Source organism: Ciconia boyciana, chromosome 4 (genome assembly GCF_034638445.1).
Source record: "Ciconia boyciana chromosome 4, ASM3463844v1, whole genome shotgun sequence".
Classification (NCBI taxonomy): Eukaryota; Metazoa; Chordata; class Aves; order Ciconiiformes; family Ciconiidae; genus Ciconia; species Ciconia boyciana.
The window spans coordinates 87228099-87250903 of record NC_132937.1 but is presented as its reverse complement, the minus strand read 5'-3'; the positions used below and the strand labels follow the sequence as shown (position 1 = coordinate 87250903).

Genomic DNA, 22805 nt, shown 5'->3' with positions numbered 1-22805 from the left:
GTTCAAAAAAACAGAAAAAAAAAGCAAAGCAGACAACTGCAAGTTCAGATGAGAGGAGGGGGAGATGCTGTATGTAAAGCAAATGCTTTCTCCACCACTTGGGCTCGTAAGTAGCCCACAGATTCAGAGGCCCCCAGTTTCTAGGACAGAAACCAGACCGCAGATATGCCAAACCTACCAACCCCCCCGGCACACTCACCACCAGAAGTCTTCTTAAAAAACGGTGTTTTCAGTACCTCTTAGTTTTTCACACTCTCACCCCAAATTATGCTCCGCTAAGATTTTGCCACTGCTATAAAGCATCCTCTACCCCTGCCCCTGCAATGTTCACATATACAGGGGCCTCAAACTAGATTATTTGTGAATTCACTGACCTCTCAGGCAACGCATAGCCTCTAAAACTTCTGTAATACAGGCACTAAGCATCACCACCGATTCGACAGGCTGCCTCCGTCTCCTCCAAACAAACCTCAAAGCATCAGAACACTCTCATCACTTATCTTCAGCATCTACAGTTTAGAGCGGCTGCTTGCAGTGACTACACAGGCCTGAGAAGCGGTGCATCAAAGAGAAAGCCCATGCTATAAGTCCTTCCCCCTCCAACCGACTGACGGCTGCTCACCCACAAGCTGGCCAAAGGAGCTTCTTTCTCTCGATCCTCAGTTTTTTAAACATGCCTCGCTAACAGTGGGAAGTATCAGTTTCTATCCAGAACTCTGGCATCTGGAAGAAACAGTTGCTTTTCTTGCTTGCCCAAGATCTCACAGCAAATAGCCATTTGGAAACTGTATTCCTTTTTAAACATTAGTGAAAACGAGTGCATCTTTAGTGGTTTGTGCTTTGGACAGTTCACTGGTTCGTATATTAACCTAGATTTTTTTTGTTTTGTCAATATCCCTTAATTATTAGGATTTGGGGCTGTCAGTTTTCTAAACTTAAACCTGGGGGTGAAAAGCTATTGAGCCAGACACCTGACTGCAACACGTTTAGCACACTTGGGTCGTCTTTGCCATGAGATGCTCATGGGGCTGAGGGTAAGAACACATCTCTTCAGTCTGCCATCCCTTACCAGCCACACCTGGTATCTAAACGAGGAGACAGCTGTATTCTAAAATAACCTCCATAAACAACACGTGCTCTCGATCAGGCAGGACTTTAAATGACATCCCTGATATACAGACAAGCCTGCCCATGAGATTCTGCTTTGCAGACTTCTGGCACCGTAAGATAAGCGCTGCTTTAAGATGAGCTCTTTCGCAGAAGGATCTTTGTACCAAAGAACCTGCCCCCTTCTGCACTCCCTCCTAAAAACAGCAGCCATAACTACCCCATCACCAAAACACAGAGACCTCATGGAAAAGGTAGAAGAAAAGCATTTGCCTGTTTTGAAAGCACTTAGGCCAACATATATACTACTTCTGCAGAGCAACTTTTTTTTTTTTTTTTTTTTAAAACCCAATATTGTTCTACAGCTCCTAAGGAACATAACAGTTTGGGGAATGCAAACCTGCAGGATATATCTGGAGTTACTTGCTTTTGGGCTTCTCAGAGGCCGAAATTTCACGACAGCAAGCAGAGTCTGCTTCTCGATACCCCATTTAAGATACTCATCGGCACGCAGCTCTCAGCCGGAGCATAAATCCAAAATGCTTATATTACCTTGTATTAGAGAATTTCATAGCTGTTAAGGACTTTTAATTCAAAGTTGAATTATGGTATGATTTCTCCAGCCCTGATTTATGCTTTTAAATTATAAATAAAGGCAAGTGAACCATAAAAGCATTTTAAATTTGGCAGCTTCTTGGAGAGATTAAAACTCATTCATCTAATGCATTGCTGCAGAGCCAGACGGCAGGGATTGTAAACTACTCTCTCCAAACATCTCTAGAAAGAAAACTCTGGGCCTCTGAAATGAGTACCTGGCTATTTGACCGTTCAAAAAGCCCAAGCAGCTCAGTCACACATATCCTGCGTGATTCATCACATGCTTCCCAATGACGGGGGGGAGGAGGGGGACGGCAAAGAAAAAGAAAAAAGAAAAAAAAAAAAAAGGATGAGGCGTGTTTCAATAAATTTAGGTTTATGCTGAGGGAGCAGGGCGGTTGGAGCTACCTGTTCCCATCAGAGCACTTCTCTGTGGCTTTGGGAAGGTGGGAATCACAAGAAGGTCCTTGCTGGTTCCTGCTTGTTACGTTGCTGTGGTTTAGCCTAAACCAGGACATACGTTCATACCAGTAAGGAGCTTCGTGCACAAAAAGAAGAGTTTTTTTGAATTCTGGGTGGGTGAATTAAGTGTCAGAAACGCCTGTGGAGTGTAAACCTCTCCATCCCCCACACTGGCCTTGGAGATACATGAGATGTTGATCAGGGCAGACGCAGCTCTGACCAACATCTGAGGCATGACAGGATTGTTTTACAAATGCTGTTCAGTACCAAAACCAGGAAAGAGCAGGAAAAAAAATAAATACCCGTCAGGTTTCTCACCTCCATGCTGGCTACAAACCCTGAAGCCGTGATAGTGCCAGCCTGCAACTGACTGTACCACCCCACAAGTACTGAAGGTAACACAACTAGAAACTATTTGCCTACTGCCTTGTAAAGAGCTACTTTCTACGTGGCCCTGCAGCTCTCCGAACATCTGTAACCGCTTCCAACAGCCTCATTTGGCCTTTGGCGGATTCTGCAAATTGCACTGAAGATGTTACAAAGATGGTATTAAATATTTTAATTGATCCTTCAGCGACTAACTCTGATAACGCTTTGAATCTTGCGGATACGAACAGCATTTCTCTAAACTCCAGGCATTTCAAAAGCACATGACTCACTCCTGAGAGGATCAGGGTAAGTGGAGAGCATTTAAAGCAGAGCCATGTTCATAAAGGGCTCCCACATCCACTCCGTGAGACCAGGCTTGCACAGCCACTTTCAACTTAAAGTGATCTAGGGGAAAAAAAGTGAAAGATACGAATCAAAAACAACAACAACAAAAAAACATAGCACAGTTCCTTTTAGTGACCTCAAAACCGCCTTCTTCAAATAACAAACCAGTCATTTCTTATTCAGATGCATTGATCCATAAACTGCTGACCAGCCAGCACCAAGAGAAACTATGAATTTCTGTGTCGGTTTCGTAAATTGAAAACCACACGTAGCTTCTTGAAAGTCTCTTCCCCCATTGTGATCTCCAGTAATAAAGGTGCCCGTGCTAACGTGGCACACTGACAAAGAGGGAGATGAACCCCAGGCTCCAGGCCCCGAATAGCTTGTGGCCAGGCCGCTGTCAGCTGGGATGCCAGCAGGTCATGGTAGCGAACTCTAGCTACAGCACAGGAGGGTCTGTTCAAGGAGCAGAGCTACAAGCAGCAAAGTTGGGCGAGAGCCTTGTAAGGGGAGGAAAAAAAGCTGACATCCACCTCACCCACACCTCTGCCTTGTGACGAGGCCAGTGGATCAAAACAGCTAGGGGTGATCAACGCTAAAATCAGACCACCAGCAGGCTGCAAACCCGCAAACAGCCTGCCAGCCTCCCGGCACCCAAGCGGTCCTGGGAAAGGCCTGTGGGGAGCACAGCTCCAGCGCAGATAAAACACACGCCAAGCTGCCACGTATCAGGATACTGCATCACAGGACCGAATACGTGGGAAGCGCCGTTGGGATGCATAACAACTGTATTCATGACCCTGCCCCACAGCGCTTTTTAAATCCATGCCGCTCATCGAGCAGGTCCGCGCGCACAAAAGACTGCGAAAGCCCGCACAGCACAAACAGCCCGTCTGATCCTTCCTGTGAGATTGCGCAAGAGGAGTATTTTGGGTACAGTTCCCGGAGGAAATTACCCAACCTCTCCGGCAACCAGAAAGAAACCGAGCCGGACGGGGAGGCAGCGCTCCCGCCTTGCGCGACAGAGAGCATCCGCGCCTCGGTCCCCCGAGCACCGGCTCCCCGGGGATTCTCCCACAATTCCCCTCCGCCGGGCGCTGCCAGGCTGCGCCGGCCGGCCGGCTGCACGCGTGGGCAGCCGCGCCGCTGTCACGCCCGCGCCCGCCCCGCGGGGACGGACACCCGCGAGGGACAGCAGGACCCACCGCGAGGGACAGCAGGACCCACCGCGAGGGACAGCAGGACCCACCGCGCGGCGGCGGGACCCGGCGGCCGTCGCCGCCGTCGCCCCCCCGTGGCCCCCGCGGAGCGGACAGCGGCGGGCAGCAGGGGCGGAGGCAGCGGAGCCCCCGCGGCGGGCAGCGCGACGGGGCGGCACTCACCCAGCAGCGGGGAGGGGTCGGGGCAGGGGCCCGGCGGCGGCGAGGCGGGCGGGGGCCGGGGCCGGGGCCGGGCGGCGGGCGGCGGCGGGCGGGAGAGCGGCAGCGTGAGGTTGGCGGGCGGCGGGCGGCGCGGCGGCGGCTCGGGGCTGCCCGGCGGCCCCAGGGCGCTGCCCGCCAGGTAGTAGAGCAGCGTGGCCGAGAGGTGGAGGGCGCAGAAGGCGACGAGGAGGCGGCAGGCCCGCTGCAGCGAGGTGCCGGGCAGCGACGGCTCCTTCATGCCGCTGCGCTGGCGGGGAGCGCCGCCCGCCCCGCGCCGCGCCGCCGACGGGGACGGGGACGGGGCGGGGCGGCCGCGGCTCCGCCCGCCGGGGGGCGGCCCCGCGCCTGGCGCCCCGCCCGCAGCCTCCCGCCACCGAGGGGAGAACGGGCGGGACCCCCGCGGCGCCCCGTCCGGCATCCCCCCGCCATCCCGCCCAGCATCCCCCCGGCACCCCGCCCGGCACCCCCCGCCATCCCGCCCGCCTCCGCCAGCGGCGACTGAGCAGCGTCTCCCCCTGCACCGGAGCGGGCAGCCCCGCCGCGGGGCTGAGCCCTGGAGCGCACCCCTCCCCTCTGGCTGGCTCTCCAGCACGGTAGCCGGCAACACGGTGCAGTAACCGTGGCTGCAAGGTTCGTGCAGGTCGCTGTAGCAGTATGCAAACACGCTGGGCTTCAGCAGAGGGTGCAAGAGGCAGCTGCGAGCTGCTGCGGGGTAGCACAGGCTGTATTTGGGTTCATGCCCCTTGGAGGGCTTCAGGTAGTCTTCACTTGGCACGATTAAGCGTAAACTGTAGTCTTCTGCCAGCTCGGTGGACCTTGTTTCAATGCATTTTCTGCAAAGCGAAAAAGGCCAGGACCACCTTTTTGTTGGATAAATCACAGGACCCCAGCAGTGCTGGTGGCCGGGCCTTCTGGCGGTTTCCAGCTAAACATCCTGCTCAGAGCAAGACGGTTGCCAACAGTAGGTGAAGTCAGCTGTGGTTTTGTTCCGCTGAGCCTTGAAAGCTGCCCAGCATGGGGATCTCCACCTCTCTGGTGCCCTGTCCCAGAGCTGTCCCACATTCCTGAGGTAGGTGTTTCCTCATGTCCCATCATCAAGCCAGTAGAAGTGCCTGGGCAAGCAGGTCTGGGCACCATCCAACGTCCCTCAAAGTTACATGTGTTGCTTACGAGTGACGAGTCCGTGAGCCTGGCAAGAAACCTCCTTGGACCTGCCCTGTAACCCTGTCTCAGGCAGCAGCGGTGATGGTGGGAGCGTTTAGCGTTGTCCTTTGGTAAGAGCAGCGATGGTCAGGAAGCCAGTACTACCCCTGCTGTTCCCCTGGGCGCCGCAGGCACCTTGCTCACGGCTGACTGGAGAGGGGTCAGTGGGCATCAGTGACTCACGGGATACGTGAGACTGACAGCTGACCAGGCAAAATCCTGCTGGCGGTCTGGCAGACTTGATGTATCTGGTTAGCCCCGTGAACCTGAGAATGCTGCAGGGACATTGGCTGACACTCAAGTGGTTTTCGAGTGCAATAAATAACTCCTGCCAGTAGTCCTTAAAGCTACTATTTAATGTTACTGTTTATTTTGTCTCATGAAAGCAAAGTCACAGCAAGGAGAAGTGAATCTATGTTCTCTTCATTGGTTAAAACTACTTCCCAACACATGCACTCACCATTCCCACTTCCCTCAGCCCTTGTGGTCTGTTGATTTCAGCGGCCTCCAGTGCTGCTTGGTGGGCCGCAAAAGTGCTGGCTTGTGGAGCCGGGCTCTTATCCAACATGTTTGGATGCTCCTTCAATGTTCATTCAGTGACTGCTCACAGGTACTCTTCCAGGTTAGTATGCCATCTGTGGCCTTTGAACAAGTGTACCATGTCCCATCCTTTGACCTCCGACAACACCGCTGTTTCCTAGTCTCAAGACTAACACTCTTCTGTGGGATCAGACACTGCATGTGGCTGTTTCTCTAGGTTTGTGTTGAGGTTTGGACCAGCTGGACCTCACCAGATCGGTGTTTTGCCATCTGATCCCACAGCCTATAGCTGTTCAATGCTACGCACAAGCAAGGGCACATGCTTTTTTATTACTGGCTGTCGTGAAAACCAGCAGGGCATGGTCTCGGTTTGTGATGCTGTGCTGAGAGAGGAGAAACAGGAAGAGAATGCCCAGGAAGTATGGCTGCTGCCATCAGTGGCAGAGTCTGCACTTGTCTTTAAAAACTGAAATGGTCAGCGACCTCCAGGAGCAATCTTGAATCTGGGCAAATCTACCTTGCCCTGGGACAAAGGAGTTTCCTTTTTCTGGCAGGACAAGGAGTTGACTTCAGGTCTCAGTGTCTCTTTGCCCTTCTCAACTGGCGTCCACTAACCACTTGAAAGCTCCTTTGGAAGATGGGCATCGCTTTTGCCATGAGGAAACTCAAGGAGAAAGAGTTGTCCTGCAGTCAAGGTGCATGACCAGAGATGTCTGCTTCCTCTTTGCCGCTCACTTACACCTTTCTCAGTTCTGACACCTTCTGCAAGTCAGTCCAATAATTACCTTGTGCTTTGGTTAAACCCGATGTTGTGAGCATCACAATGACAATGCTGGTGTCCATGACACTAATGCCATCACTGCTAATATTCTCAGTCAACATTCAACTAAGGACCAGCTCATAAATTGCCTTCATCAATGAGCAAAACCAGCTTTCAAAGCCTCCAGGCTTTCCAGACATCTTTTATGGATCAGTTAGCAAAAGGCAACTCAGTGATGTGACTCTCAGCAGACAATCCAGTCTTCGGAACTTGCAGGTCAGTCCAGAGTTTCCATGTTTCACTACTGTCAGCAAATACCTGGACTTGTGCTAGTAAATGGGTCTTTCCTTTCTTTCAGCTTTGAATTGGGCACTGGTAAGGAAAGTTCCCTGTGGTGCATTGAGAGTCGAACCTCAATTGTGACTCAAGGTAGAGTCAATTTGATTTCCTGTGACGCTACTAGGTATATCATGTCTTAAATTTAGCAAGCAATAGCAAAAGAAGTTACAGCACAGTGATCAGTACAAACATCAGGGGGTTAGGAAGTGTCTAACACATTTTTCCACAGGTCTGTTGTAGCACCCAACCATGAATGCCTCCTATGTTTTGTGTGAGTGGTATAAAAATATTGCCATTTTTTCCATGGGACCACTGTCTTGCTCACACTCAACACGGCTCTGGAAGGAGAATGGGGCTTTGTGATGACAGAAGCCTCTGTTGCAGCCAGGGATCCTTTGCACTCTGCACACACGCAAGCGTACAATCATGGGTGTACGGGTAAATATAGGTATATAAACCTAAGTGTATAACGGCACACCTAGTTTTGGTATACAGGTAAGATGTATTAAACCTGTGAATGAGGAAATAGAAATACAGGTCTTAAAGGAAAAATGCATACGTGCATGTCCTTGGGCAAGGTCTTGGCTGCGCACACCGCACGTCAGCTCTCTCCAGCTTTTCACCATTGCAATCTCTACCCCAGCCCAACCTGTGAAGAGTCCTTGGAGGTGTCACTTCACCAGTCATACCCAAATCAACTTCTAGCTCCCTGGCTTCGTTGTGTTAGTGATGTTCTTTTTTGGTGATGCTAATTTTTAGCCTTTGGCTACTGTGTGACTGTGTGACTATGTGTGACTATGCAGTCAAACTGCTGTGTGACTATGCTGCTTTGCTGCACATGAATACATCCATCCGTCCATCATGCCTAATGACTTGTAAGCCTGATTTTAATCAAACTTGGAAGTGGAAGAGATCATAAACATCCAAAGTACTTGCTGAAACAAGCCATCGGGTGCAACAGAGTGATAGTTCATTGGTAATGTGGCAAGACATTTGAAGCTAGGCATCAAAGTATGAGGGGGAAGAGGGAGGTTATAAGCCTTGTACTCTTAGAAGAAAAGCAAAGTTCTCAAGGAGCATGGCAGAATCCAGGAGAGGATGTGAATGTGTGCCAAATGGGGGTTTATGAATCCTGCAGCTCATGGAAGGATTTGTTTCAGTGTGATCTAGCTTTCCAGGTCCATGCTGAGGTCAGTGGTTTAGCCATGGGGTAGCACCAGCTGCTGCCACAGGGCAACCACTCCTCGTCTGAAGAGCAGTGTGGTCATTACCAGCAGTGCAGAGGTGTATCCACATGGAAATGCCCTGTCCCCTGGTCCACAGAAAAACGTGGCCCCTCTGAGCGTGTGGCCTTCTGGACTTGAAGGTGGCTGGGAAAATAGGGATGCAGGAGCTGGTCTAGCCCTTCTGTGTGTCTTTCTGTCAAGCCTCACAAGCCCTTTTCTGGCCAGGGAGGGCACAGAGAAGCACAGCCCCTGCAGCAGCTCTCCTACCAGCTTACCCCAAGCTCAGCATACATCATGTTGTCTGCTTCTCCAGGGAGAGTGGGAGTTTGGGCTCGTGACCCTGCTCTTCAGTGTAGTCACGGCAGCCCTGAGCATCCCCGGGGACAGCAGCAGGCCCCGCACGTGTGAGCAGCCTCGGATTGCACTGGGGTGAAGCCCACAGCCCCGGGTTGCTCACAAGAGCAGAAAACATGCAGCGCACCTCCCCGGGGCGTGAAGGTGGTGCCCGGGATGCGCACGGCTCGGGCAAGGAGCAGGCAAGATGAGAGGTGGGAAGGTAAGGTCGGGATGTGGGGAAGGGCCGGACGGAGAGGACTGGTGGACAGCGATGGGTGGCAGCGGGGCCGTGCACCCCGCGCTGCGTGGGGGGGCCGTGCGTGGGGTGCCCGGTTCACAAGTGCCCTCTGCTGGCACCGTGCACCCTGCGTGCTGGTGGCGAACCCTGCGTATGCATGCACGCCCCGGAGTGCAGCCCGCGCGCTGTGCTGTGCAGCTACGCTCTTGGGTTAATTTAGTGCAGCTCCCTTAACAGAGACGCTGCTTCCAGGAGTGCCAGTGGGCCAGACATATGCGCCCTTTCCAGCGGCGTGGGATGGGGGGGACACTCTTTGAGGTCATTGCTCCCTTCAAGGCATGCAAAACCCCAGGGATATCCCCCGTGTCTGTCTCTCTCTCCCCCCACCCCACCGCCTCTCCATCACTCTGGGGCATGCCGAGCAGGTGGGTGGGCGAGCATTGCTGGTGTGCAGTGCCGCACCAGACAGGCACATTCCTCTGTTTTTTTCCAGCCCTGTGGTGGCAGCAGCGTGGAGACGCACATTTCCACAGGGCAAGGGCCAGAGGCAAGGGCATGGCTCCGTGCTGCCTGCAGGTCACCCTGCCGCAGAGCCGCGAGGCTGAGTGTCCCAGCGTGGGCCCCTGCTCTCAGGATCCTGCTCTGCGAGGCCGCCGCTTGCTGCTGTGTGGGCTGCAGAGCTCTTCTGCCAAGACGCTGGTTTAGGAGGAGCGTTGGGAAGAGCTGACTTCAGCTGGAGGCACAGGTAGCAGGCAAGGCAGGCAGACAACAGAGGAACAAGAGAAGAGAGGCAGAAAGCTCTGGAGATCCAATAGCAACATCCAGCTGCCCTTTGCTAAAAGCCCAGAAGAGTCAAATCAGGGACAGCACTGTCTCTGTGGAAAGAATTCTCATGAGGGACCAGACAACAAGCTTTGCCTACAATTTGCAATGCTCATTACTTGAAATAAAGGCTTGAAACTGGTCCAGCTTGGCAGAGTGCGAGACTCACATTTGACATAATCTTACAAACCTGGAAGTCTTTTTGCACAGTTCCGTTTTAATTTCTGCTGCCAACAGTGAATCAGTTTTGTCAGGTGGTTTTGCACAGTGCAACAATTTGGGAAGGGTGCCAAGCAGCCCTGAAATAGCGGATGCTGACATAGACCAGCTCCTGCTAACCTCCTTGCCTCCTGAATGGTGCTGGCGGGTCCTGCTGCAGACTGAGAGTGTCCCATACTTGTGACAGGAAAGGTGCGCGAGCCTGTGTCTCCTTACCAGCCCTACAGGGCTGATTCCCCCTTTCGTTTCAGTTGTAGCCAATCCTGTGACAAATGCACATGTGCATCTTTTTAACTGGATGGTGCTAAGCTGTGTCTCATGTCTCACGTCCCATTCTGTGTGCTCACCTTGGCAGAGAAGTGAGGATAATCCTCTGCAAGAGGCACACAGTCAGGGTTGTCAGAGCACAGGGAGGTGCCTGCAAAGCTTCAGTTGTGTGTGGGTTGAGGAGTACAAGAGAAAAAAAAAAACTTCATCTGCAGAGAAACTCATCGCCAGGCAAGAAGCCATATTCTACCTGCAGTTATATTCATCTAATTGAAGAGAAACTTCCACCATTTCTTAGTTACAGCCTTTTTAACCTGAAAGGTTCCTTTATCTGTTTCAGGGGGTTTTTTTATAGCTAGACATCATGGCCTAGCCCAAGGTGTGGTCCCATACACATCCCATTCTAGCCACCAAAATATGGTTAAATGGGCCTTGCCAAAATCTGGCTCCAAAGCCAGCTCAGGTTGGGTCACTGATACACTTACCCAGTTCCTTGCAAGGCTCATCTCCTGTTGGTTTGGGTGGCTTTTGCTGTAGTACTTCCTATAACATACAGCCTGAATCCTGTGTTACAGCAATTTAAACATAAACCCATTACAAGGGTGCTCAGGCTTTGTACTTGTCATTATCAGCGCTGCATTTCTTCTTTATGCACTGCTTTGCCTCCTGGGACAGACAGCAGCAAGAACAGCATTTGTCCAGAGGTGCCAGGCCCTGGCTGGGCCCTTGAACAGTGTATTTTCCAGAGCAGAATCTGGAATGAAGGTTACGCACAAAGGTGTGGTTTGGTTCCACTGTTGGTTCTACCATTTTGTCTGATAAGTTCACAAAGGAGAAACTTTGCATTAGCATCTGGCTACTTAAAAGTAAGCTGCTTGCAATGCTTCTAGTTCTGCTCTGATCTGCCAGTACAGATGTAGATGGCCATAGTGTGAGAGTGAAAAATAAAGCAAAGATGTGAGTTAACTGAGGAGGTTGCTATCTCAACATAAATGAGGTCTCAGAGACAACTTTGCTCTGCCAATCACGAAGTTCACTCTGCAACTTTTAAGAGGAATAGAAACCAAAAGCTGCAGGAATGTGCTGGAAGAAACAGGATGGGTTTCACTGGGGCTGACAGTGCCCTTCTGTTCAATAATATTTGTTGTGGCTCCCTCCTGGTGTTAATTTGTACATACCCAAGTAGTTAATCGGTCATTTGGAAAAAATGATACCTGCACAGTAGATGGGCTCTGAAGTCAGAAGTATCAGGCAACCTCAAGGACACACAGTTCTGCTTTTACTGTAAGACCTGCTTCTTCCTGCTCTGGCAATTTAGCTAAAGGGAAAGTCCTGAGCAGTGTGTGTGCCTGCACATGCACTGTATAAACAGCGCACTGGAGAGCGTTTCATTCCTTGAATTTTCTTCAGATGGATGCTGCACCCCTGGACATGTAGAAGAAAGTGGAGACAAGCGTGAACGTTACCAGTGGCAATGTGGAAAGTTGGCCAGGCACGACCGGGTGATCCTGCTGCCAAAGATACAGGCAAATGCAGCGTCACTGAACAACTTCCCCTCAATGCACAGAGAAACAAAAAGTCTTCCCTGATCCTCTTACATTGCATCCCTTTTTACATTAATTCATCCTGGGGTAGCTCTGGGGGCTTTAGCAACTGGCAGACTGGGAAGACCAGGCCTTTCCCACAAAAGCCAAGGGACCTCCTCCACAAATACTTGCCAAGAGCAGCTGTCACTTTGAAGGGGAGAGCTGGCATATGTGCTACCCGTTTTCTCCAGCATGGTGCTAAATGCAGGATGATGACAGCATTCTGTCCTACACAAGATGGAATCAGCCATGCTGATGAAGAAGAAGGTATAAAAGACTGAGGCCTAGTACAGGTTTGTTCAGAAACAAACTCCAGGGAGAAAGAGACTCCGAAATCTGATTTTTTGGTAAATTACAGTGGGTGCAAGTTCCCAGATAAACAAGAGGGAACATCGGTATGCTTGGGACAGCCGACATACCTAGCCCTGCTGCCAGCATCCGGGTTAACTGTGTCAGCTCAGAGCAGGAGGGCACAGCCCTGCAGCGGTGCCAGCCCAGCAAGCTCAGAGCTCTGCCTGTCCCGCCCAGGCACACAGCCTTATCCCTCCCCTTACAACAGCTTGGTTTACCCCATGCTGAGCATTTACTGGGGAAAAAGTAAATCCATGGTTTTCTGCTGTTTTATCCGCTGCACTGAGGATCTGGACGCCCATCCCTCATGTTGGGACCATGTGGAAAAAGGAAGGTCAACACCATCCTTAAGCTGCCAAGGAGCTGCAGGGCATTTGCAGGACCACAGATGCATTCAGAGCGTGTCTTGCAATCCAGGGGTCCGAACAGGCAGAGGCAAACCCAAGGGAAAGGAGAGGCAGGTGTCCTTGGATGGGGGCGAGCAGCAGCAGCTTCTGCCCAGTGCAGTGACTCCAGCTGGCGGCTGAAGCAGGCGAAGAAGGCGTGCAATGGATGCTCCCCCTAGCCTGCTGCACCTCCGAGGTCCAGCGCACACCCTGGCTTGGTGGGAAGCCCTGATCTTCTCCAGGTCGATGCCACCTTGGCCCTGGCCCTCTGCTGGTGTGAGTGTCAGCAGGCAGGAGGACTCGTCCCTGTACTCACCCCGTCTTGCACTCTCACAGCCGACGGTGTCACTGGAAAATTTTTGAATCATCAGAGAAACAATAGGCGTTACTCACTGCCTGCCACATGGGAGTATTTACCCAGAGTAATAACGAGAGGGGGAAGGCAGCGGAAGGTGTGGTCTGGATGCAGAAAGTCTGGTGAAACTGCTGGGAAGTGGTGATGGCTGATCCCTGCCCCAGTTACACAGGGAAACCTCCTCAGATGTGAGGTTTTGGCTCCCCTGTATATCCAAAGGAAAACCTCTGGTCACCTGCATCTCTGCTTTTTTTTGTGTGCAAAGGAGAACAAATCAGTCCTTCTCCCTGCTACTTGTGGGGAGACCTCAGGGTGAGCAGAGAGGCAGAACAGAGACTATCATGATCTCTGTAAAACCCATCTGGAGGCAGGGAGGGAAGTAAGGATGAAAATGAGCATGGTACTTGCCCTCCTCTTTTAGACTTCGCCCTCGTGCAACAAGAGGATAGACTGCGGGGCCTGGGCTTGGGCTGCACAAGGTACTGTGTGCCCCTGTTCCCAGGGTCCCTGGCGTTTGCTGGCATGCAAAAGCCCTGAGAGGAGCAGTAGAACAGGAGTTAAAATATCGGTGCTAGCACAGCAAGCCAGGAGGCCGAGAACAGCTGTGAAATCCAGGAAAGGCAACAGATAACAGCAAGGAACCGGCAGGTGCTGGGTGGAGCGGTGACGACACCAAGGCCACCCCACAGATAAGGCCACCAGGCAGACGTGGAGCAAAAGTGATGTGATGCAATCTGCCTTGGCCTCCTGCCATCCGTGCCCAACCAGATGGAAAGCCTGCAAACAGCACCGTGGTCACCCAGGAGGCAAAGGCGTGATAAGGGCTCACGATATGAAGAGAGATTCCAGGCGGGTGGCGTGGACACGAGCAGGTAGGTGCCGGTGCGTGTGTGGGAACAAGTGCAAAGGCAGGGGCAACGCTGCGAGGGAACAAGCGTGAGATCAGTTTTGGAAGTAGAAATCTCCTTCCTTGTCGCCGCCACCTCCAGCAGAGTTTCTTTGCCTTGCTGGCAGCGAGACAAGCGGGCAAGCCCAGGACCTTCATACCTGCCCCTCCTGCCTTTCTTGCAGGGCTGTGGCTGGTGGTGGTGCAAAGAGGAGGCAGCAGAGCCAGGACCCTCACTCCTGCCCCAGGAGAAGCTGGAGGGGAGTGCAAGGGCAGCCCCAGATGCAGCGGATGGGGAGCAGCTCCCCCATTCTCTGCTGTTCCGGTGGGAGCCCAGGACCCGCAGGGGACAGCAGAAGGGTACCCGTCTTCGTGATACCTGCAACGCACAGGAGGAAAGCCCAGGCTCAAATGCATGACTGTTTCAGATGTAGCTGGAGCTGTGTGGCCAACATGAGGGCAAGCAGCCACCACAAAACCTCCTGTCCCACCCGAGGAAGAATTTCCCCACCTCTTCTTTGAGGAGGACAGTAGGCAGGACTTTCGTCAAGGGCTGCAAGCCTGTGGTTGAGAGAACAGCAGGAAAAGACAAAACCAGTTTGTAAGAGGTTATTATTTCCCCTTTGTCATCTCTTCGCATGTCATTTTAATTTGCTCTGTGAAGGCAGGAGCGTTTGAATACCACTGAGAAACCAGGTGGAGGAAGATCAAGCCTCATACCTCGTACCTTGTACCGGCAGCTTTTTGCAGCACCGCATGACCTGCTGCCTCCGGCACAGAGGGGATACAGACATTTCTTGTTGCCCTCCATTCAAGGAGAGCGATCTGGAGCACACACCATGTCCCAGCTGCGCAGCTTCAGCCCATCACTCCTGCACTGCCGCTGGCACGACCCAAAGACCCAGGCCATGCTCGGGACCAGCGGCACAGCATGGTTATCCACAGCGGCAGCACAGGAGGCATTATGATCAGCATTTGGGTGGTTTTTTTGGTAGTAAAAATGTTGAAGACCACCGTGAAGGCCCATGATATCCCTCATGCAGGGCTGTGCTGAGTGTTGGTATGGGGGCAGCTTGCAGGAGGTGGCCCCATGTTGTCCATGTAGTTGAGTGTTGGCTGGGACCACATTTGCAAGGTGGGCACCTAAGAAAATACATCCGTGTGTGCCGGAGAGTGAGAGCTGCTGTGTCCCCAGGACCCAGCGTGCTGGTGGCAGGGTCCTCCAGGGCTCGCCCACCAAACCTTGTGCACAGCATAGCTCGGTCAGGACATTCGCGGCTTTGTACACGGCCCACCAAAGATGGAGATCTCCCACCTCCCTGTTGGTCTGGGTTGCTGACCCTCCAGGGTAAGGTTTCTTTCCTAACTACCAACCCGAACATCTCAGGACTGCAGTTTGTGTCTGTTGTTTTTTATTCTGTCATCTGGCACTACCAAGAAGAAGTTGGCTCTATCAACTGCCCTTCCCGCAGTTGTAGGCTGCTATCAGATCCCCCCTTGGCCTTCCCTGTACTATACTAAACAAGCCCAACAGGCCCCCATGTGCCTCAGGAACAACTGCTAATGCAGTTAAATATTTACTTTAGCTGAGGGATTTCCAAAGTGGAATAATAATAAAAGCCAAAGGTTATTGAACTGTGTAAACTCCATGAAGAGGGAATATAAAATGTGCACAGCCACTTCAGCAGAGTGGAAGAATGGTTCTGCAAGGGGAACCCTGAATCGGTCACCTTCCCCCTTCCCAAAACCTGGTCACAGCCCTGCTGAGTTGGGTGGAAGGACGTCCCAAGGGCAAGGACAGAAGCAGCCTCGGGCAGGGCCCGTACCCCTCTGGCCACAGGAGATGCTCACCAAGCCGTTCCCGCTTGTCTCAGCCAGCTGGGGCCAGTGTGTACCTTCCTAAGCCTCAGGTAAGACTGTGGGGAAGAAATGTCCTGAGCACGGTCATGGTCAGCTCCTCAGCAAGTGCAAATGTGCATGCTGTGGGTGTCTGGAGCTCTCCCAGCCCGCTGCTGGTTTCTGCAGGACACCCACCCCCTGCTGCCCCTTGCGCACAGCACCTCCTACCCGCTCCCACGGGGAAGGAGGCCCTCTGCCAATTCTGGCCCAGACATCATCTTGGCAAGTCTGTCCCAAAGGAGTTTTTGGTCAACGCTGGTCTTCAGCTACGACACCAACTGTCCACGCGGTGGTCCTCTTTTCCTTCCTTCACCCTTCAGCAATTGATTTTGATTCACCAGAGGAAGGTGGGGATGGATGTGGAAAATTCAGCTTCTCAGAAAGAGGTGATGAGGATGCTCACACAGAGAGACTGATGTCAAGCGTCTACTCTTGTAAGCAAAGCAGCTGGGATTTTCTAGGGTGGTCATGCTTGCTGAGAAGTCCTTCACTGAAGAGTTGGCATCTCTTACCACTGAGGATCCTCTTTGTCCCGTCCCTGCTGTATGTGCCACCTCTGCGTGTTTAAACTGGGTATCCATGCACACAGCCCCCTTCCATCACACTGAATTTTATGATAAAGATCATTGTGCTCTGTCGATCTCAGCTGCAACCATTTGTGTGACCAAGCTGGTGAGTGGCGCAAGGTATTAAACCTCCCATGATGATGGGTAGAGGAGCACAGGCAGCGGCTGCACCTGCAGCTCCCTGCTCCCACTCAGCTGAATTTCATTCCCTCCAGCCCCTCTGCACCCCAGCCTGTCCCATCCCACCCAGCGACAGGGTGGGCTGCCACAGCATGATGGCAGGCCTCCTGCGTGTTTGAGATCCCCCTCCTGGGGTCCTGCCCAGTGTGACAGGCAGCTCAGTATCCGCCTGGCCGGGTCTCATGGGATAATGCTCAGGCCACGGCACAACCACTCAAATCAGCCTGAATTTCCTGGCTTTTCCATGTGAAGCCTCCCAACCCAAATGGAGATACCTGCCATGTATGAAGGGTGGCAGCTGCAAAGCTGGAGGGCTGGTTCGGGTGAGATACACTCAGAGGTAAGCTGGCTGGGTGGAGCGGAGAAGAGCGGCATTGCCCAACCCAGGCTACAGTGCAAAGGGATTGTAAAGCAGCCTCCGGTGCTGGCACCTGGAGCTGGCAAGGGGCACTGCGGTGACTTATCAGTCGCATGAGAGCTCCCAAGTGATCCCTCTGGGTGCACAGTCCGGCTGTTCCCAGTGCAGATCAAACGCTGCTCAAAATGCTGCTTTTCCCAGCGCTGCTGAGATAAGCCAGTGCCCTCCCCTATAAAGGCAGCCACGAGCGGAGTGAGGTGCATGAGTGCGTGTGCCTGAACCGACCATGCCTGCGAGGGAGCTGGTGGTGGTGGCGGCAGCACTGGTGACTCTCATCGCTGCCGGCGGTAAGCCCGCTCTGCTGCCCGCAGACGGCTCTTCGGTGGCGGATTGGGAACCACGGAGGGACCAAAAATGGGTGGGAGGGCAGAAAGACCCAGAAACTCTGGTTTGGAGAGGAGGTGAGGAAGGCAAGCAAACACAGCGGCAGCGTGGTGGAGAAGGACTGGAGCAAACACACCGTGCCTTATTAGCAGTTCAGGGCAAGGGTTACCGGCTGGTTCGTCGGCCATGTTGCACTTGGGAGAGGGATGCGAACGGGAACCGGGATCTGGGAGGACAGCACATACACTGGGGTGGCAGCTACTGTTGTTCCTGCCTCCATGAAGACCTGCAAGCCTTTGCAAGAGCACTATGTGCTCAGTGTATTCAGGTGGGAAGCAGCTGTTTGTTTGTAGGCTCTGGAAAACCAGTGCTACTCGGTGCACGTAGTGGTGGTCCTGCAGCAGCCTCTGTGTGAGCCCTCAGGCTTCCAGGACATTCATGCACCGCACAGACAGGCTGTGAACTGTTGCTACCGCTCTGCCTGACTGCAGAAAAGGAACCCACTGAATGCAGCTCTCCCTGGGGATGGCTGTTGTCCGGCTGTGCAGCGTCACCCAGCCTCAGCCCTCTGAAGATACTGCATGTCCCCGTGCAGCACTGCATGGGTTCACATTTCCTGGGATGTGTTGGATGCTCTGTGAAGCTCCTGGTCCAGACTGGGAGAGAGGGCTGTTGGGAGAGGGATTAGGGGGTGGGAACAGGCGTTTCCAGCTTTGTCCCAGCCAGCTCATCTGCAGATGGAGGCCGTGCACCATGCTCCTGGGAGGGTGGGGGGGGTGGCATGCAGCAAACTGATCCCCCCTCATGAAACCCACACAACTGATCTGGGTCCGGAGTGGGCTCTGCACAACCCCGCCTTCCCTTTGGTTTGGACCTGACCCTCTGTCGATGACTTGTGCTCCTGCCACTGGTCACAGGTGTGCCACGCTCACAGGTCTCTGCTCTGTTTCAGGGGCAGAGCTGAATGAAGGGAATGGCTTGAGAAGGGTAAGAGGTTTCTGGTTTTCCTTGCTCATGGCTTGAGATGGGATTTAGTGCCTGGTGTGCCAGGGAGAAAGGCTGTTCCCAGCAGTCATCCCCAGCCTCATGGGCACTGGTCCTCCAGCATCAAACCTGCATCACAGCCCAGGTTCTGAGTGCCACCGAGGGATGCGGTGGCCTCTGCTCCCTGCTTTCCCGCTCTGGGTGTCCACACTGCCCTGTCCGGGGCAGAGGGAACCAGTGGCACTTGCTCCTGCCTGGGTGCTGTGGGAGGAAGAGATGGGTGCTGCTGGCACTGAAATGTGTGCTGTGGTTTCTCCTTTCCAGCCGGTGTGTGGAGACATGGTCGAGCTGCAGGCCTGCCCTCTCCTGCACTTGCCTGTCTGTGGGACCGACGGAAACACCTATGCCAATGAATGCCAGCTCTGCGTGCAGCAAATGTAAGCTTATGCCCTTGGCAGAGACCTCCAGGAGTCTAATTTTGGCCATCTGAAACTGGGCACTTGTGAAATACTGTTGTTCAGGCTCCTTTGTGCCTGGGGAAAGCCATGGCAGACAGGATGCACATGTGTTCCAGCTAGCAAAGTGGAATAGGACTTTTTCATGTCAGCTGAGCCAGGCGCTGGGCTGTGAAGCCTGTGAGCTTCACCCTCCTGCGCTGGCAGTGCCTGCAGATAGGTGCAGGCATGCCCCCAGCCTTTGCCTGCAGGTTCCTGCCCCATCCTTGGCATCATGTTTAGTGACTACTGTGCAGCTGCAGGCTCAGGGATTTAGCTCATTGTGTTGGCAGGGGACTAATCCCACACAAGAGCTGAATATTCATCCATTGCATCAGCTTGCTAAAGCAGACCACCCTGTGGCTGCATGGTCAGCAGATCCAAAAGGTGAGGTCAGGAGTCCATGGCCAGGAGACCCTCCAACATGAGTGCCTGCAAGCTAGCAACAAACCAGACACTCTGTAGAGGATGGGAGAAAGTCCCACTGTCTGTGCTGCCTGCAATTAGAAAAGGGAGAGTTGAACTTAGATGGGCAAAAAGGCCAACTAGGCATCTAGTCTGGACAGCTAAATAGCACCACTAAGTCCCTCAAAGGGACCTCTGCGAATGCAGATGCCCAGTTATGTGCCTCATGGCTCTTTTGGCAGAACTTCAAACTAAAGGAACTTCAACCATAAACTTGAGGACCAGGGCAACAGGGACCTCATGAGAAGCACAAGGGTTGCTTTGGGGAAGTGATTTTATCGAGGTTGGGAAGTGACTGGCTGAGCAGGGGTTCCTGCTAGAAAGGGACCAAGGGTGAAGATCAGGTTGAACACAGGTCAGCTGTGCACTTGCACAGCAAATAACACAAACTGTGAGCTGGGCTGCAGGAGGAGAGGGATGACCACCTTGTCAAGGGAAGCTGCAAGGAGGTGCAGAGGAGCTGTGTCCAGCTCATCTGGGGAGGGGGAGGCTTGGGGGGATCTAGCAGCAGCCTGTGGTTGCAAATGGGATGGAGCCACACTCTTCTTGGTGGTAGCTGGTGATGCAACCCAGGGCAACAGCCACAAGCAGCAGCCCCAGAAGGTGCAGGCTGGACATGGGGAAACCCCTTCCCCAGAAGGGTGGTGCACCAGGGAGGTAAGGAGGGGTCTCCATCCTTGGAGGGCGGTGGTTAGGGCTTAGACAGAGCCATGGCCACCATAACCGCACACCGGGGACAGCCCTGCTGCGAGCAGGTTGGGCTGGAGACCCGCCACCAGTGCTGCACGCCCATCTGTGGGCCAGGATGGCTTGCAGTCACCGCAGCTTTTTAGACAGGAAAATGAGCAAGCCACTTTCATAATAGTCAGCTCCATTCCATGGGATGGACGGGTGCCAAAGTATGACTGAGGGAGGTTTTTTTTTGAGCTCTTACTCTTTTTTCCTATGTTATTCTAGGAAAACCAGGCAAGACATCCGGATTTTGAAAGACGGGGAGTGTCAAGATATCTGAGCTTTCTGGTAGCTTTCCTGAGCCTAGAAACAGGTGATTAATTGATCCTGCGTGCTCTGTGCTGATTGCACATTTAAGTTAGTGAAGGTGAATAATAAAATGACATGCACGATCTTATTTCAACGGCACTTTTTAATGCAAGGCTGAGGGAAAACAGCACAAGCCATTTCCCACAAAGGGCTACTAAAAGCGTACAGACAAAACATTCATTTCAAATCCACATCACAAACCAGGGCTCTGCAGTGTTAGTATTATTTCACCCACGTTACTGTGAGAAAGGCCATGTGGGAGTAGCAAGAAATGCGCAGATCCTGGTGAAGAAGGTGCTGAACGAGTGCAGTTTTTTTCTGTAGGAGGCAATTTAGCAAAGGGAAAGTAAAGTTTCTTTAGTGTGGGAGAAGACAAGTCCCTGGCTCCCTGGTAAACACCACTGCTTCCAGAGCTGATGTAAATTTAAAATAGTAGCATCTGCATTTCTCATATTAGATGTTTTTCAGCTTTTTATCCAAGAGCCTTTCACAACAGGAATCAGCCCACATAACACATGGGAGCATGGAAAGAGCCCGAGTGGAGACCCTGAATGCAAGGGACCCCGGATCTCTGCTCCAGCATTTGAGAGCAACCTCCAAACTGAACTAATTATCCAGAAATGCTCTCTGGGAACTGCAGGTTCCCAGCCGGTTGCCAAATTTCAGGTCTAGGTTGCTCCTGGTGTCAGGGCCATCTTTGGGACTGTGAAAGGTCACAGTCCAGCCGAGGTAACAGTGTAAGTGTGCATCAGCAGTCCTTGGGCCTCCCTCTGCTCTTTTGTCTCCCACTTCTACTGGATGGGACACAACTCACCTTTCTTGAAATACCTGTAATGATGTTGAACAACTTGGGTATCTGAGGGGCTCCCTTTGCTCACAGTGTCAGAGATCAGAGGGCACTGGCTAATCCAGGACTTGCCTCCTGAATTCGGTTCAGTCCTGCACCGAATGTTGTCTTTCTACAGAATGACTGGTTGAGATTTCTGATCAGCTTTAGCAAAGCACTGGGTTGCTTTGAAAAGTGCTTCAGTGTGAATTGAAACCCTCCAAGGACAGGTCTGTTCTCACCCACAGGGGATCGCACTGCTCTGACTTGCTACTATACTCACGATTCATTTGCAGGCATCTGGGTAAGGGTCCAGGGTGCATCATACAGTCAAACGAGCTCCCTGAAGTCAGTGACCACCCTGTGAGTCTGGGAGCTGTGCCAGTGTCATGGCTACTGTGCTTGCCCTGCTGGTCATGTAATCCATCCCCACACACCTCTTCCAGTTCTGCACCTTCCCGGAATCACCACGTGGGACATGGCAGCACCGTAATGCACGACAAAGCCATTGCTGATAGATTTAATACTGCAGCTGGAAATAGCATTAAGGAGCATGAAACAGCCATGCATGGTCAGATGAGAGATCCATCTGACCCAGCGTCCACTGTTTTCTGGCCCAGAGGCGGCTGCTGTATTAAAAGCTTTTCTCTCAATAAAAGCTCTTCCCCAGGCTGAAAAGTCCTAGCCTGGCTAGTTGCTCAGAGTTGTCCAGAGCTTTGATCGTCCCTGTTTTCCGTTCCTGGACCCTTTCCACTTCTGCAGAGGAGGGGACACAGCTTGCCCACCGGTCCTCGGCTGCTGCTATTACACCATCTGCTCATTCATCCCAGGGCTCTGCAAGCCCCTTTGCCCCCTTCCAGTCCTCAGGTAGCAAGGGAGAGGTGGTCTGGCTGCGTGTTGCTCTCTGTGTTGCCAGTCCTTCTGTGCAGACCTTCAGATGGTGTCTCCCCTGCACCACAGGGAAGGGCTTTGGTGGGGTTATCACCCCCAAAACACTTCCATGGTGAACAACACAAATGCATTGCTCATCTCCTCCCTGGGCCCTTCTGCTCCTGCTGCTGCCAACCCAGACACAGGCAGGATGTATTTGGGCAGCTCTGTCTCACCTCCCTGCCAGGGCTGAGGGGAAGGTTACATCCAAGGTAGCATGGTGCATAACTGGGACCCGTTCTTCCCCAGGGGGGGCACCGGTATCTCAGCCCTCGCGGTGGCTCGAGCTGTGCAGGCAGAGTGGCTGCAGCCTGTCGCCGTCTATCCCCTGAGAGCCACGTCTATTTATTTGCAGAGGCTAGGAAAAACCAACAGAGACAATTCGGAGGCTCTTCTGAAGAGGGAAACCGCATGCCTCCAGCACAACATGGAGTGTTTATTCAGAAACTGCAGAGCTAAAGCACACGCTTGCGGGCCAGACCTGCAAGGTCAGAGCGTGGGCAGCCTCAGGACAGGGTCAGCATTGACGCTACATGCAGCGAATTCAGAGATACTCGTCCTCCCCAGGGACTGGTGGATTTGCCTGTTTATTTCACATGGCTCAAGAGCAAGTGGCAGGCCGAGGAGAGGCGAAGGGAGTGATTTAACACCGCTACGGACCTCAGGGGCCGGTGCAGGATGGCTGGGGCCAGAGGGCCCGACTCTGAAGCCTGGCAGATCTGTGTCTGGCAAGGTCAGGCAAGACTCAGGAGGCAGCTGGTGGACAGCAAGACACCTGCAATGCACTGGTCTGTGGCAGGGGGTATGCACATTGATTTGCACTTTTGCATACAGTTTTGCCTGTTGAATTTATCCGTTTCCCA

General features: G+C 53.0%; 2 protein-coding genes across 5 annotated transcripts in view; one reads left to right on the top strand and one right to left on the bottom strand.

Moving 5' to 3' along the window:
* B4GALT1 (beta-1,4-galactosyltransferase 1) overlaps positions 1 to 4593 on the bottom strand; it is a 28432-nt gene extending 23839 nt beyond the window's left edge. Inside the window, exon 1 of the mRNA XM_072860552.1 lies at positions 4263 to 4593. Coding sequence (XP_072716653.1) covers positions 4263 to 4539 — 277 coding nt within the window. The 5' untranslated portion in view covers positions 4540 to 4593. The remainder of the gene's footprint in view (positions 1 to 4262) is intronic.
* Positions 4594 to 13704: 9111 nt separating this feature from the next.
* SPINK4 (serine peptidase inhibitor Kazal type 4) lies at positions 13705 to 21498 on the top strand. 4 transcript variants are annotated; one of them, XM_072859407.1, is made up of 5 exons: positions 16523 to 17165; positions 18155 to 18189; positions 18511 to 18623; positions 20103 to 20190; positions 21459 to 21498. In XM_072859407.1, the coding sequence occupies exons 1-4, from the start codon at positions 17105 to 17107 to the stop codon at positions 20155 to 20157; spliced, it is 264 nt and encodes an 87-aa protein (XP_072715508.1). In that variant the 5' UTR covers positions 16523 to 17104; the 3' UTR covers positions 20158 to 20190; positions 21459 to 21498. The 4 variants fall into 4 exon arrangements, with proteins under 4 accessions (XP_072715510.1, XP_072715508.1, XP_072715509.1 ...); XM_072859408.1 differs by lacking the exon at positions 21459 to 21498 and adding an exon at positions 21309 to 21450; XM_072859409.1 differs by lacking the exons at positions 16523 to 17165; positions 21459 to 21498 and adding an exon at positions 13705 to 13801 and having other exon boundaries at positions 20103 to 20260.
* Positions 21499 to 22805: the final 1307 nt, after the last annotated feature.